At 34.7% G+C, this 13,992-nt stretch overlaps 4 protein-coding genes across 4 annotated transcripts; 1 reads left to right on the top strand and 3 right to left on the bottom strand.

Annotated features, from left to right (window-relative positions):
• Nucleotides 1–1,136: 1,136 nt before the first annotated feature.
• Nucleotides 1,137–1,994, bottom strand: HYPBUDRAFT_88497 (uncharacterized protein; the record flags this gene model as incomplete). Its single annotated transcript, XM_020223819.1, has 1 exon — nt 1,137–1,994. A coding segment is annotated over one exon (858 nt), but the record flags the coding sequence as incomplete, so codon positions are not given.
• Nucleotides 1,995–3,342: 1,348 nt separating this feature from the next.
• HYPBUDRAFT_152979 (uncharacterized protein) lies at nt 3,343–5,402 on the bottom strand. Its single transcript, XM_020221311.1, has one exon. It carries the CDS (start codon nt 5,186–5,188, stop codon nt 3,650–3,652), a length of 1,539 nt encoding a protein of 512 aa, XP_020076074.1. The 5' UTR covers nt 5,189–5,402; the 3' UTR covers nt 3,343–3,649.
• A 5,941-nt stretch (nt 5,403–11,343) lies between these two features.
• Nucleotides 11,344–11,880, bottom strand: HYPBUDRAFT_6303 (uncharacterized protein; the record flags this gene model as incomplete). The annotated part of the gene is made up of 1 exon (XM_020223567.1): nt 11,344–11,880. One exon carries the CDS (start codon nt 11,878–11,880, stop codon nt 11,344–11,346), a length of 537 nt encoding a protein of 178 aa, XP_020076073.1.
• Nucleotides 11,881–12,738: 858 nt separating this feature from the next.
• On the top strand, nt 12,739–13,545 carry RPS21 (40S ribosomal protein uS5; the record flags this gene model as incomplete). The annotated part of the gene is made up of 1 exon (XM_020219701.1): nt 12,739–13,545. The coding sequence occupies exon 1, from the start codon at nt 12,793–12,795 to the stop codon at nt 13,543–13,545; it is 753 nt and encodes a 250-aa protein (XP_020076072.1). The 5' UTR covers nt 12,739–12,792.
• Nucleotides 13,546–13,992: the final 447 nt, after the last annotated feature.

Below are 13,992 nucleotides of genomic sequence, written 5' to 3'. Positions count from 1 at the left end.
AAATATTTGCCTATTTGTTATTAGTTGAGCTATTTTTGTATCGGGATGTAGGTGTTGACGTTCACACAAGGGACTCCTAAGATATGACGAAACCGATTCCCACTGACGAGATGAGAGAATAAAGTTCAACGAAAAGGCTGTTTTTTCGGTCTCGCTTTTTGAGTAATTCAACGAGAAACACGAAATTGCCTTTAACAATAGCAAACGAGCCCAAGGACTAAGACTGATTTGATTGGTAAGAAAGTAGTTTTGAAGAATAAAGCCCAGGATGGAAAGTTGAGCTGGTGGATCGCAAAGATTCGTAATGAGCAGGTAGGGGATGTTGTTAAGCAAGTACAAGGGTTGTTAAGTGAGTAGGGGGGAACGTTGTAAAGCGGAAATTTAAAGGAGGTACTTCGAGTACTCGAAAAAAAAATATCACTGTCGGGTAATGAACTAATTGGACAGGACCTCTGGATATGGTGGGATCGTTTAATTAGTCGGGGACGAAGTTACGGTTGTGGGAAGTTAACGAACGAATGTAACAACCAGTCCAATGGAATCAATAAAGATTTTTAACAACAACAAATAAAAAAAAAAAACAAAAAGACTGGTGAAAAAAGGTCTCAGTATACAAGATGTAGGTATAAGAGGATATATATATTGGGTAAACCCTTGAAGCAAGGAAGAAAATGGTGATACACAAAAGCTGTGGTACCAGTGCTGGATTATATGGGTACCAGCGGGCGAACAATACACGATATTCAAACACGGTACGGTTGTCCCTGGTTTACACGAATGGAAGGGGGAGGAAGTTGATGAAGAAGGTGACGCGTCGACGCGTTTGCACCCGTGCACCTACAGTTTTTTTTATAAATCTAAATGGTGTATTGATAAATAGGTCACATGATGACGCAGTTTCTCTTCTTTTTCTTTATGGTGGAGCTAGAAGAAGAGAAGGTAGCGGTTGAAGGATCTCTTTGATGGCTGATGAAGGAGTCCTGGTGGAGCATGGTTGGTTTTTTCTTTGTTGCCGTGGGATTAAAGCTATCGTAGGAGGTTGAGTAGTTTGCGGAGGTGACTCCGGTTGAAATGGAGGATCTTTTATCTAAGTCCAACAGGTCATCGGTGGAGAACCTTGAATCTTGATAGTCTTTATTAAATTTGAGCACTGGATCGATACCAAATTGTAATAAGGAATTAGATAAATAGAGGTATAGTTTAATCCATAAAATTTCTAATTCTCTAGTAAATTTATAACCAAATCTTTCGTGGAAAGTTTCAATGAGAGCTTCACCCATTAATTCAAATTGACTTGGTTCAATACCTAAGATTCTAGAATGTCTTTTACCTAATTTATTTAGATAATCATCTAAATTAGATAAGTTTTCCAATTGGGTAATAGCAAAACTCATCACCCCGGCAAAGGCCACTGCCTGATGTTTTATTGAAGGGAACAATTTTTCTAACTCGGGACTCATTGATAATAGATTTGAATAAAACTGTCTACAAAATAACGAGCTGGCAATGGTGGATGCGTTATTTTTCTTGAACAGACCGGGGATCTTTCCACTGACACTATTTTCTTCATCCAATAGCATTATATTCCAAGTGTATCTAATTAATTCAATTTCCTTTTTATTTAAATTTAAATTCACTTTATACTGTGATTGTAATGAATAATTTGAATTAATTGATTTATTCGATTCGATTCTGATTAACTTATAACTGTCTTCCAACACTTCATTTTGTTGGGTATTGGTTTGATATAGCGCTGGTATTGGTGGTGGATGATGATACGATATGTTTGTTGATTGGGGAGATAACTGGTATTCATTGCCAAACCCCAGTATCGTTGGCGATTTCAAACTTGGTGGGGTATTTATGGCTTTGGGAATACTTATATTTGACAAATTTGATACATTTCGGTTTCTTATTGGATTAAGATTCGATAATCTCGACGCCCTGCGGTTTTGGGATATAATCGATTGTTGATCAGAAGTATGGATTGGGGAATTTTTAATCATACTTAGCTGATACTCTGGGAGAAGAAAAAAAAAAGGTTGAAACTAGGTATTAAGTAGTTTAAAGAATGAAAGAATGGAAGAATTAAAAAAAGAGACTGTTATTATCTAAAAACAAACAAAAAGACGAAGAAGCTTTGCTAGCCGAAACAATCAAATTTAAGAATTAAAGTTATCGATGTATACATTTATATATATATACTTAGATCAAATGTTTTAACTAGATTTGTAAAATGTATGATGGGCTATTGATATAAAAAATTTTCAATACCCTTTATTAAGTAAAGAATGTGAAAATTGTAAAAAAATCGTATAGCCATAAAATGAGCTAACCTCAGCTCACTTTGCTAAAAACAGGTAAATCTAGCATTACATCCGGGGTTACTGTAAGTGAGTGCCATGTTCTGGAACTGGTAGCTCCAAGATCTCCATCGGGTGCCTCACTACAGCTTTTCTAGCCCTTGGCCGCCTTGCCATTCCGTGTTAATGCTCGGGAACCAGCTACTCAATCTGGCAGATTCCGCACCGGACCGGTCAGCTTGTCGTCACGTGCTTGTCAGGTGAACTCTCACGTGCAACACTCCTGGGTGTCTGGGTGTATTTTCCTCGGTTTCTGTTTCGGTTCTAAACCCGGTTCTGTTTATGTTTTGGTGTTGGTGTAGTCTCTTTTTTTTGGGGGGGGGGGGAGGCAGTCGTGGCGCTACCCAGGGCTGTCCGGGCAGTTTTGTGCCCGCCCCTCCGGAAATACCAGATTGGATTTTACTGAACGTCGTGCCGTACCTTGCTAATACTGTTACAAAGTTTATATTTTAATAACGGTGTCTAGTTGAAAGCTTAATACCACAGGGGGATCTTTCCCATTTGTAGTTGTCAGCATAACTCTTTTCAGCTGTTTACAAGTGCGTGCATTACTCTTGGGGACCATCAGACCAAACCATGAGCCAGTATAAAAGGAAATTACAGAAACAAACAGCATAAGCAGGATCTCTTAAGTGCATTTTCCCACAATGCTATTGATTGCTTGCTTGCCTAACTTAATTTGTAAAATAAGCTTTCGATTGTTAGATTAAGTTAACTCCTAAACTGACTTATTGAACCCCTACAAAGTAGAGCAAGTAAAAGTTTATCTTTACATGGTAGTCTTTATAAGAACTAAATTAATTATTATTAATGGTAATTATACAATACTAACTTCTAGTAAAACAAAAAGAATGAATAAACAAAATGGTGAATTGAAAGAATCTAATTTTTCGGGAAGTTCTCGCATGGTTTTTTTTCTTTTTTTTTTCCTTTCTTTTTTTTTTTTTTTTTNTTTTTTCTTTTCAATTTTTTTATGGGTCTTTTTTTGTTTTTTTGTTTTTTGAATATGTCATTTTCTTTTCATACTTGGAGAAATCCGAATTAGAAGCTGTAGAAGCAAATGGGAATGGGGAAACAAAAAAATAAAAATTAAGTAAAAGCAAGACAATCAACAATGAAAAAAATATCTTCAGATCCAACTTGGAGAAAAGCAACACCGTCATATCAGCAGCAACTGATTAAATGAAAATAATAAACCCAAAGAAAACCCTATATTAAAGTATCAACACAAAAGACAAGAAAGAAACATTATTATTATAAAACAAAAAAAATTAAAATGAACAAAATTAAAATTCTAAGTGAGCGTCACTCAGTGGGATTTCAGTATAGTAACTTTGTAGAGCTCTGGTTAAAGCAGGTACCAATTTATCCCATCTCAAAATACGAACTTCTTTATCAAAGCCTCTTGGTTTTCTGATTTCGTAGCCCATAATTCTTTTAGCCAATTCAACTCTATAATCTTGATTGGTGGGTAATCCGCCATTCATAATTGGAGAATTTGAGTCATTATCCATTCTGGAGCTAATTGATTTTTTGGACCAGAACGGTACCAAGTTACTTCTTACTCTTCCTCGTTCTCTTCTTCTTTGAGCAGGATCTTTTAATTGGGTACCAATTAATAATTCCACAATTTCAACAACTTCAACACTAGTAATGTAATATTGATAAGCCTCTTGTTCGTTGCCAATATAACAGTCTTCACTTGATGGACTACTAATATCATAATCATCATTTAAGCCACCGTGATTGTTAGGAACAACAGAACATTCTAAACAACTGACTTCAACAACATCAACATCAACATCGGCAGGTAATGTTTCTGGATGTTCTTCTGCACTTCCAATTATTGAAAAATCAACGCTTAATTTAGGTCCATTTTGTCTTCTTTCAATTCGTATGATACGGCGACGATCCTTCTTTTCGGAGTTTGACCATTTGGGATAACAAATATCTTCCACACCGGCTCCCTTTAATTCTAATTGAACCGGTAAGAAAATTGAATCACTTTCAGCTGATTGTTTTGGTGGTCTAGTAGAAGATCCTCCGGCAGAAACCCCTCTGATGACACGATATCTTTTTTTACCAGTAGCACTAACTACTGGGTTATAACTTTCATATTCAGGGCTTTCTCTCTTAATGTAACTTGGTGGTAATAATGAACTGGTGGAACTTTGAGAAATTGAATTAGCCATAGGAGATGCAGTATATTGTGGTTGTGGAGCTGGCTGAGGAGCTGGAATTGTTGGAGCAACTTGTTGATACGATGGTTGGTATGTAGATGGATTATTATAATAATAGTTATTCAAGTCAATATTATTTTGATTACTATTATCAAAGGAATTCACCGATATTAACAGATTCAGTTGAATTGGTTGAGATTGATTTGAATAATATCCAGTATTATCAATTTCATTACCTTCAAAAAATGATTGAATTGATGATGTAGATAATAATGAAGAATCAGTATTCATTTGATTATTATATGATGCATAATAATCATTTGGAATAGCTTGATTTCCATTATCAAGATTGAACCCATAATGACCATGATCATATGAATGTCCAGCATTCATATTGGTTTGGTTATTATAAGTAATTGGATTCATTGGAGAAATAAAATTTCCCAAAGCAGGTTCTTCCATTACTGCATTAGCAAAAGTAGAAGCAGCAGCAGCAGCAGCAGCAGCAGTGGCAGCAGGAGTAGCAGCAGTACTAGTAGTAGCATTACTGTTTGATGTTTGAGTGGTAGAATTAGTTTCATCAGTAGCTGATAATAATGGGAATTCAGCATTAAAATGATTCAAATCAGTGGTTGGGTCTAGCATTATGGAACTTTTATGAATTGGATTTGGGGTTGAAGGGAAAAACATCACTTCTGATAAAATTGAAAAAAAAAAATTAGACAAGATTAAAAATTAAAATAAACTGAAAATAAACTTTTCCAACTCGATAATTACAAAGCTTCAATATACATATATTTCAACTTCCTAAATCAAAGAGGAGTACGAAAGCAATCACCGGCGGAAATCAGGTGGAGAGTAAAGTTATAATTAGACAATATATAATAATGAAAGAACAGAAATATCCAGGTTTAAAAAAAAAAAAGATGATTATCAACTTATTATATACTTTATTCAATGCTAGCTGAAGGAATTAAGAAGCTTCTGTTCATTTGCAGTACTTCAGCGTTATTTTTTATTTTTTTTTTTTTTTTTTTTTTTTTTTTTTTTTTTTTTTTTTTGTTTTGTTATATTTTGTTTTGTACTGCTTGTACAAAAGAAAAGTAACAAAATGCTGTAGTAATAATATTATGTGGATATGAAAAAAAAAAAAAAATTATACATTGCATATAATTATATGAATAAAAAAGAAATACAATAAAATACTCTTTTTAACAAGGGGATTATTCTTTCTCTTCCCTCACTTTAGAGTTACGTTTGCCTATTGTACGTTTATTTTTTCCAATCCGCTCACTCATATACTTTAACCCAGCTGCATCCATTACAGACACGCCCACGCAAAAGATTCCATGCATTGCCTATTCACGGAATGATTTGTGGTGCAGAATGACCTGGCTGCACTTGACGGAAAAAAGGTATTTTAAATTTTGTCTTGTTTTTTCACGTTTGTGTTCATTTGGGAAAATTAATGAGTGAGTTCTGTCAGCTACCAACTGGTATCGCCAATTCTTGACAGGGAGATTTGATTCAGCTTAAACCTTCGATGCATATACTGTAAGTTATTTTTTTTTTCTTCAACCTTTCCTTCCTTTCTGTTGCTCTGCTACACTAGGTTGAGACTACCGAGGTTCAAAACATTCAATTCATGACTATCTGTATCCTACAAATCATTACATTGACGATCATTTGTCATATCTTTGACTTATTCGTCTAATAGATAAGTCCGATTAACTTTGGAGAAAATTTGATTTTTGTCTCTTCAAGTACAAAAAAATCATTGTTGATTGACAATAAGTACAAACCCTTTTATTTATTTCCCGCAATACAAACTTGTTTGATTGTTTACCTAGAATAACTCGAGTAGCAGGCATTGCTTGTTCGACAGCAAAACAATCAAACCAGTGAAAATGATTAAAGCAAGTCATATTAAAGTAATCATAATAAGGGAATTTTGGTTGTTCATTGACGAAAATTAACTAGGGACATATTTGTAAATCAAAAAATCGAATGCTTTTATTAACTATATTCGTTAAATATTTTCTCAATTTAGTTACAAAATAAACATTCTTTAATAGATGTCCGTCTTCTATTTCTATTCTTTTCCTTTCTTTATTTTTTTGCATTATTCCTGGCTTTTCGACAAAAGTATTCTGTTACGACAGTAACTGCTCAGGTTAGCCCATTCAACTTTATCTTTTTGCGGATATAAACCTCAATCACTGACCAATAATACCCGAATTAAGGCCAGTTTGTCCGCACCACGCGTTAAGCTTTCCTTTCTGCCGCTTATGTAAGCACGGCCACACCCGCACAAAGACCTTGCATTTGGTTTTTGTCCTCGCCCAATCCAGAGCACTGACCCTTGTACATTCTTCACTTACATCCACTTACTCAAAATATATACGTTAACGAAGAATATCTACGAATTAATTCCACTGGATCAGCCACGGGCATGTGAATTTGTTTCGGGCAAACATCACGTTCTACTAATTTATGTACATTTTGTATATTAGTCTTTATTTTTTGATTCGCTCATGGGGGTGTATTTTTTTATAACATCACCAGCGGAAATGCTAAAGTTGGCTGCTGGCGCAACTTTATTATTTGGGAAAAGGACGGGATAGTATATTTAGACCGGTTTTATGAATTGCCCTCAGTGAGAAAAAAAATGAGATAATCGATATTCATGTCTAAACCTAATCAAATATATGTCAAAGATAAACAACCTCCTTCAAAGAAGTCCACGCATATGGGGGCAATGTCCAAGTTAGTAAGCAGAGGAAAAAAAAGAAAAACACTGAGCTGAGTCGTGGTTCGCAACCGCACACTTATTAATTATTATAAATTTGTCGTTCAATTTTTACCTGTTTTGCTTTTGCTTACTATTGCAGCAAATAAGTGTTCTTTATTTTTTTTTTTTTTCTTTCATTTTTATTTTTTTTTTTCTTCTTCTTTTCTTCTATTTTGTTCACCAAGATAAATCCTTTTGTGTCATACGTTAGTGNTTTTGTACTGCTTGTACAAAAGAAAAGTAACAAAATGCTGTAGTAATAATATTATGTGGATATGAAAAAAAAAAAAAAATTATACATTGCATATAATTATATGAATAAAAAAGAAATACAATAAAATACTCTTTTTAACAAGGGGATTATTCTTTCTCTTCCCTCACTTTAGAGTTACGTTTGCCTATTGTACGTTTATTTTTTCCAATCCGCTCACTCATATACTTTAACCCAGCTGCATCCATTACAGACACGCCCACGCAAAAGATTCCATGCATTGCCTATTCACGGAATGATTTGTGGTGCAGAATGACCTGGCTGCACTTGACGGAAAAAAGGTATTTTAAATTTTGTCTTGTTTTTTCACGTTTGTGTTCATTTGGGAAAATTAATGAGTGAGTTCTGTCAGCTACCAACTGGTATCGCCAATTCTTGACAGGGAGATTTGATTCAGCTTAAACCTTCGATGCATATACTGTAAGTTATTTTTTTTTTCTTCAACCTTTCCTTCCTTTCTGTTGCTCTGCTACACTAGGTTGAGACTACCGAGGTTCAAAACATTCAATTCATGACTATCTGTATCCTACAAATCATTACATTGACGATCATTTGTCATATCTTTGACTTATTCGTCTAATAGATAAGTCCGATTAACTTTGGAGAAAATTTGATTTTTGTCTCTTCAAGTACAAAAAAATCATTGTTGATTGACAATAAGTACAAACCCTTTTATTTATTTCCCGCAATACAAACTTGTTTGATTGTTTACCTAGAATAACTCGAGTAGCAGGCATTGCTTGTTCGACAGCAAAACAATCAAACCAGTGAAAATGATTAAAGCAAGTCATATTAAAGTAATCATAATAAGGGAATTTTGGTTGTTCATTGACGAAAATTAACTAGGGACATATTTGTAAATCAAAAAATCGAATGCTTTTATTAACTATATTCGTTAAATATTTTCTCAATTTAGTTACAAAATAAACATTCTTTAATAGATGTCCGTCTTCTATTTCTATTCTTTTCCTTTCTTTATTTTTTTGCATTATTCCTGGCTTTTCGACAAAAGTATTCTGTTACGACAGTAACTGCTCAGGTTAGCCCATTCAACTTTATCTTTTTGCGGATATAAACCTCAATCACTGACCAATAATACCCGAATTAAGGCCAGTTTGTCCGCACCACGCGTTAAGCTTTCCTTTCTGCCGCTTATGTAAGCACGGCCACACCCGCACAAAGACCTTGCATTTGGTTTTTGTCCTCGCCCAATCCAGAGCACTGACCCTTGTACATTCTTCACTTACATCCACTTACTCAAAATATATACGTTAACGAAGAATATCTACGAATTAATTCCACTGGATCAGCCACGGGCATGTGAATTTGTTTCGGGCAAACATCACGTTCTACTAATTTATGTACATTTTGTATATTAGTCTTTATTTTTTGATTCGCTCATGGGGGTGTATTTTTTTATAACATCACCAGCGGAAATGCTAAAGTTGGCTGCTGGCGCAACTTTATTATTTGGGAAAAGGACGGGATAGTATATTTAGACCGGTTTTATGAATTGCCCTCAGTGAGAAAAAAAATGAGATAATCGATATTCATGTCTAAACCTAATCAAATATATGTCAAAGATAAACAACCTCCTTCAAAGAAGTCCACGCATATGGGGGCAATGTCCAAGTTAGTAAGCAGAGGAAAAAAAAGAAAAACACTGAGCTGAGTCGTGGTTCGCAACCGCACACTTATTAATTATTATAAATTTGTCGTTCAATTTTTACCTGTTTTGCTTTTGCTTACTATTGCAGCAAATAAGTGTTCTTTATTTTTTTTTTTTTTCTTTCATTTTTATTTTTTTTTTTCTTCTTCTTTTCTTCTATTTTGTTCACCAAGATAAATCCTTTTGTGTCATACGTTAGTGTAAGAACCTTTAAATAATTCGATGAGGTTTTGAGAAAAAAAAAATCACAACAATGCGAGCACTGTGCCTGTACCGGGGCTAATATTTTGTTCATGTCAATTCCTTCACTTGCATAATCCCTAGATGATGACCAAGGAATAGTCAACACTGGGCGTGAGCACGACCTCTTCTTATCAATTCTGGTAGTCACATCACTTAAAAGAACAGCCTCATTGACTGCAATTTATGAAATTTCGTGATTCAATCTAAATCCTCTCTACGAAACCTTCACTCACATATGTCATATTGATTCTTGTGTATTATAATAAACCCTGGTCCGATTAAATCGGATAGCGAAGAATTCTTAATCTACATGAGCCGACTCGTATAGGTATCTCATATCCTTAAACAGTCACTTGCTTCTTTTCTATATTTATTCATGTCTATAGATGTCTATCAATGTCCATGTACGTGAATTTCTGTCGTTTTGTCTCATGCTGTTGTTTTGTCTTATTCTGTTCTTGACTTTTTCTGTCGTTTTGTCCTTTGGCGTCTTCGTCTTGGTTTTGTCTCTTCTGCAACTGCTGTCTATTCTCCTAGTGCGGTTTTTTTTTTGTGGGTGTTGTCTTTTCCGCTGAATCTCTTTGTCTTGGTTGTGTCTTTTTCCACTGGTTTTGTCGATTTTGTTCGTCCGTTTTCGTCTTTCCTTTGTTGTATGGAGCCGGCTATTTGCTGCACCGGAGTAAGATCGGGTATGTTATTTTGTGCATTTATTTATCTTTGTTTCGTCCACCCAAAAGCATATTTTTTCCGTTAGGTACGTCCTCTAATGCAATTCTTTGCGAGGCACCACACTACTTTAAGGTTTACCAGTGTCGAACCTTAATTGTTACAAACGGTCGGTCAACGATACTGCAGCCATGCTAACTGCGCCCGATTATATTGCTATATCCACTTAATTATTTTGAATAATTAATGATTCGTAATTATTTTGACTGATGACTTTAGAAATCTTCTCTATCCTCCACTGTTTACGAACTTTCTTTTGGGTTTTCGTTCTCAACTACTATGACTTCTCTTTTTGTGTATTAGATATTTTCACTTCGTTCGATTCTAACTTTATTCTAAAAAGTTTATTCGTTCGTTTCATCTATTCCGTGCATGTCTAACCTTAAGCTGTTCGATATAGCCATCTTCCTTGATGTAGATGACTTTACCATCATCTTTTTCTTGCCCTGATTGTTCGAATATTTTCTAACTAGCCACTAAAGAAGCTTCCCTTTTGTTTTATCGAAAATTAATGAATGGCTCGCTTGCTACGTGATTTAGCCCCTGGTGTGTCTTAGACTCGGAGAAAAAAGAAAAATTTTTTGAAAATAAAAAATTGAGAACATCCCACGTGATGTACCCAACATCCGTACATTTGCAGAATGGCTCCATTTTTTTATTAAAGTTAATTTAAGCTTTAATTGCTTCCAAAGTTGCATTCCGAATAGCATAACTTCTTAATAACGTAAAATAGTATCTGTAAGATAGAGTTACCTTAATTTAATTTAATAAGGTTGGGTTTGCTCTCAGATTGAGAATGTTAACAATTCTATTCATCGTGACTTTATTTTACTGCAAAATCTTTAAGTTTGAACAATCGATATTTATTTGTAGGCTATTGAACCAGAAAAACATTCAATTAATTATTGTCTAGATTAAGAAATCTTATTAATATACGTTGGCTGCTAAATAAAATTGGTAAATACGCATAGCTAAACCCTAATAAGTTATTTATCATTGATAAGTTTATCGCAATCAGCTATATGTACGGAGGTTTTTCTTTGATCTGGGGTTTAAAACATCGTTTATTCAAGCTAATACTAGACTATAAAAAGCCAACTTTAATTTTTTTTATATTTTGGATAATAAGTTTTGAATAAATATCCGTCAACTAATATTAACCCAGTTATAATTGAAGCATGGGTGGCAAGGACAATCTTATTTTCTGATTTAATGCGATGTCTTTCTAAATAAGTAAAGTAACCAGCTACTAATCCACCTAATCCAACTAAAGCTTGAGTAATAACAACTGGATTTTTGATTTCTTCAACAATTGATTTAGAACTAGTAGTTTGAACTTTACTACTCAAGTCATTATAAGTATCTTTAACATACTTTATAAATTTGTTACAATATGATTCTCCTTGACGTTCAATTTCATCCAATTCTTTTCTAAAATCACCAACTGCTTCGTTAGCAACCTTCTTCAGTTTTTTAAGTTCTTCTTGACTTTCTTTTTTCAATTTATTGAATTCTTCCTCTGGTAATGTTTCAACATTACCATGAGGGTTAGTAGTGGACTTTACTTGAGGTGGGTTTGGTAATTTTTCGGCACCAATTGGTCCTGAAGAAGCAGCTGCATCAGCGTAAGAAGACATGATTATCGAATAGTTATTTCTAATAAGAATATATATGAAAGAAAGTTATAGTTGGTTATCAAGATGGTTTTTTGTTTTTTTCTATATATTGCCTACCAATTAATTTGCGCAGTATTTATATAAGGGGTTTAAACTGTAACTTGTGACCCATTTTTTGTTTCGTTTGTTCTTTTATCATGATCTATTTTTTCATTACTAGTTACGCAACCTTTTTTTGCTACCATTAGCATTGGGTATGTCTTCACAACGACTTGCACGGCCACTGCTCCCACGTCCACTACATCGACTGCTAGAAGACATCGTCTATTAAACTATTCAATCAAGGGGAGACTGCAAACTGTAAAAATGTAAAAGTAGTACGACCGTCTTTTGTTATTGTTGCTACTGTCTCGCCCTTGATTGCTCACTTTAAACTGACAAGCAGCTATACGCTATTTCCATCGATTGAGTGGCAATCACTCACTGACACTCTCGTCACTTGAGCAATACCCTTGTCTTGCCATTATCTCATTCACCAATCAGCTAATTCAATTCTCAAAAGGGTTAAATTGAGTGGTTCCACTTTTCTCCTTATTAACTGGTGCCGCGGGGGAACCTTTGTGGTGTACGGAGATAAGATCGATGTCGACATCCGTACATTCTGTTGTTTGGATGTTTTTATATTTTATTTCTTGGTTGGTTAGTCACGTGCGAATGTTCTTTCTAGGGCACAGCCCTAGGGTGCGAATGGGAACAGAAAAAAATTTTTGAAAAAATCGACTTTGTGAGGATACTCAATCCTGCTAAATTTTTTTCACTTCCTACCTCTGCTTCCTCTAGCGTTTTCTTCTCTTCATTAAATATTTATCGATTGAAAACCAACACCCCGGCTTTCCACGTAACATTCCGATAAATAATAATCTAGAAACAAAAATGTCTGCTCCAGAAGCCCCAAGAAGAAACTTTGGTAGAAACAACAGAAGAGGTGGTAGAAACAACAGAAGAGGTGGTGAAGAAAAAGGATGGGTTCCAGTCACCAAATTAGGTAGATTAGTGAAAGCTGGTAAAATTACTTCTATTGAAGAAATTTACTTACACTCTTTACCAGTTAAGGAATTCCAAGTTATCGATCTCTTATTACCAGAATTGAAAGATGAAGTTATGAAGATCAGATCTGTTCAAAAACAAACCAGAGCTGGTCAAAGAACTAGAATGAAGGCTGTTGTTATCATTGGTGACTCTAACGGTCACGTTGGTTTAGGTATCAAAACTGCTAAGGAAGTTGCCTCTGCCATTAAAGCTGCCATTGTTATTGCTAAATTATCTATTATCCCAATTAGAAGAGGTTACTGGGGTTCTAACTTAGGTGCTCCTCACTCTTTACCAACTAAGGTTACCGGTAAATGTGGTTCCGTTTTAGTTAGATTAATCCCAGCCCCAAGAGGTAAAGGTATTGTCGCTTCCCCAGTTGTTAGAAAATTAATGCAATTAGCTGGTGTTGAAGATGTTTATACTACTTCTTCTGGTTCTACTAGAACTACCGAAAACACCTTAAAAGCTGCTTTCGTTGCCATTGGTAACACTTACGGTTACTTGACTCCAAACTTATGGGCTGCTCAACCTTTAGCTCCATCTCCATTAGATGTTTACGCTGAAGAAGCTGCTGCTGGTAAAAGAAGATACTAAGTTATTTAACTAAATATTTTTGGTAAATACTTGTAATCTATATAAATCTTTTCATATTACCTTGTAGAATAAAAGTTTAGCTCTTATATCCCAATTTTGTAGTATCAGTTACTTATACAACTTTTCGCAGTAATCTATAATGCATGCATTATTATACACTCAATCTATATTACACGAAGCCTAGCTTCCTCTATCAACATCGTAACATTAACTCCTTATCAACGTGACATCATACTTCACCTTATTTTCGTAAATCGTAAATCAGCAGCACTACAAAAACCAAAAACCAAAAACCATAAGCATCACTGGATTAGAATTTCCTGTTAGAAGACTTCTTACTCTCAACCGAAAGCTTTGTAAAAGCTTTACAAGCACAAATGTTTTCGTCTCCATTCTTCTCAATGCTTACTTTTCAAAGTCTTGTTTCTATAGTGTTTTGTCTTTTTT

This window comes from Hyphopichia burtonii, assembly GCF_001661395.1.
Source record: "Hyphopichia burtonii NRRL Y-1933 unplaced genomic scaffold HYPBUscaffold_4, whole genome shotgun sequence".
Lineage (NCBI taxonomy): Eukaryota > Fungi > Ascomycota > Pichiomycetes > Serinales > Debaryomycetaceae > Hyphopichia > Hyphopichia burtonii.
Note: the sequence above shows the minus strand (reverse complement) of the source record. Positions and strands in the feature narration are given on the sequence as shown.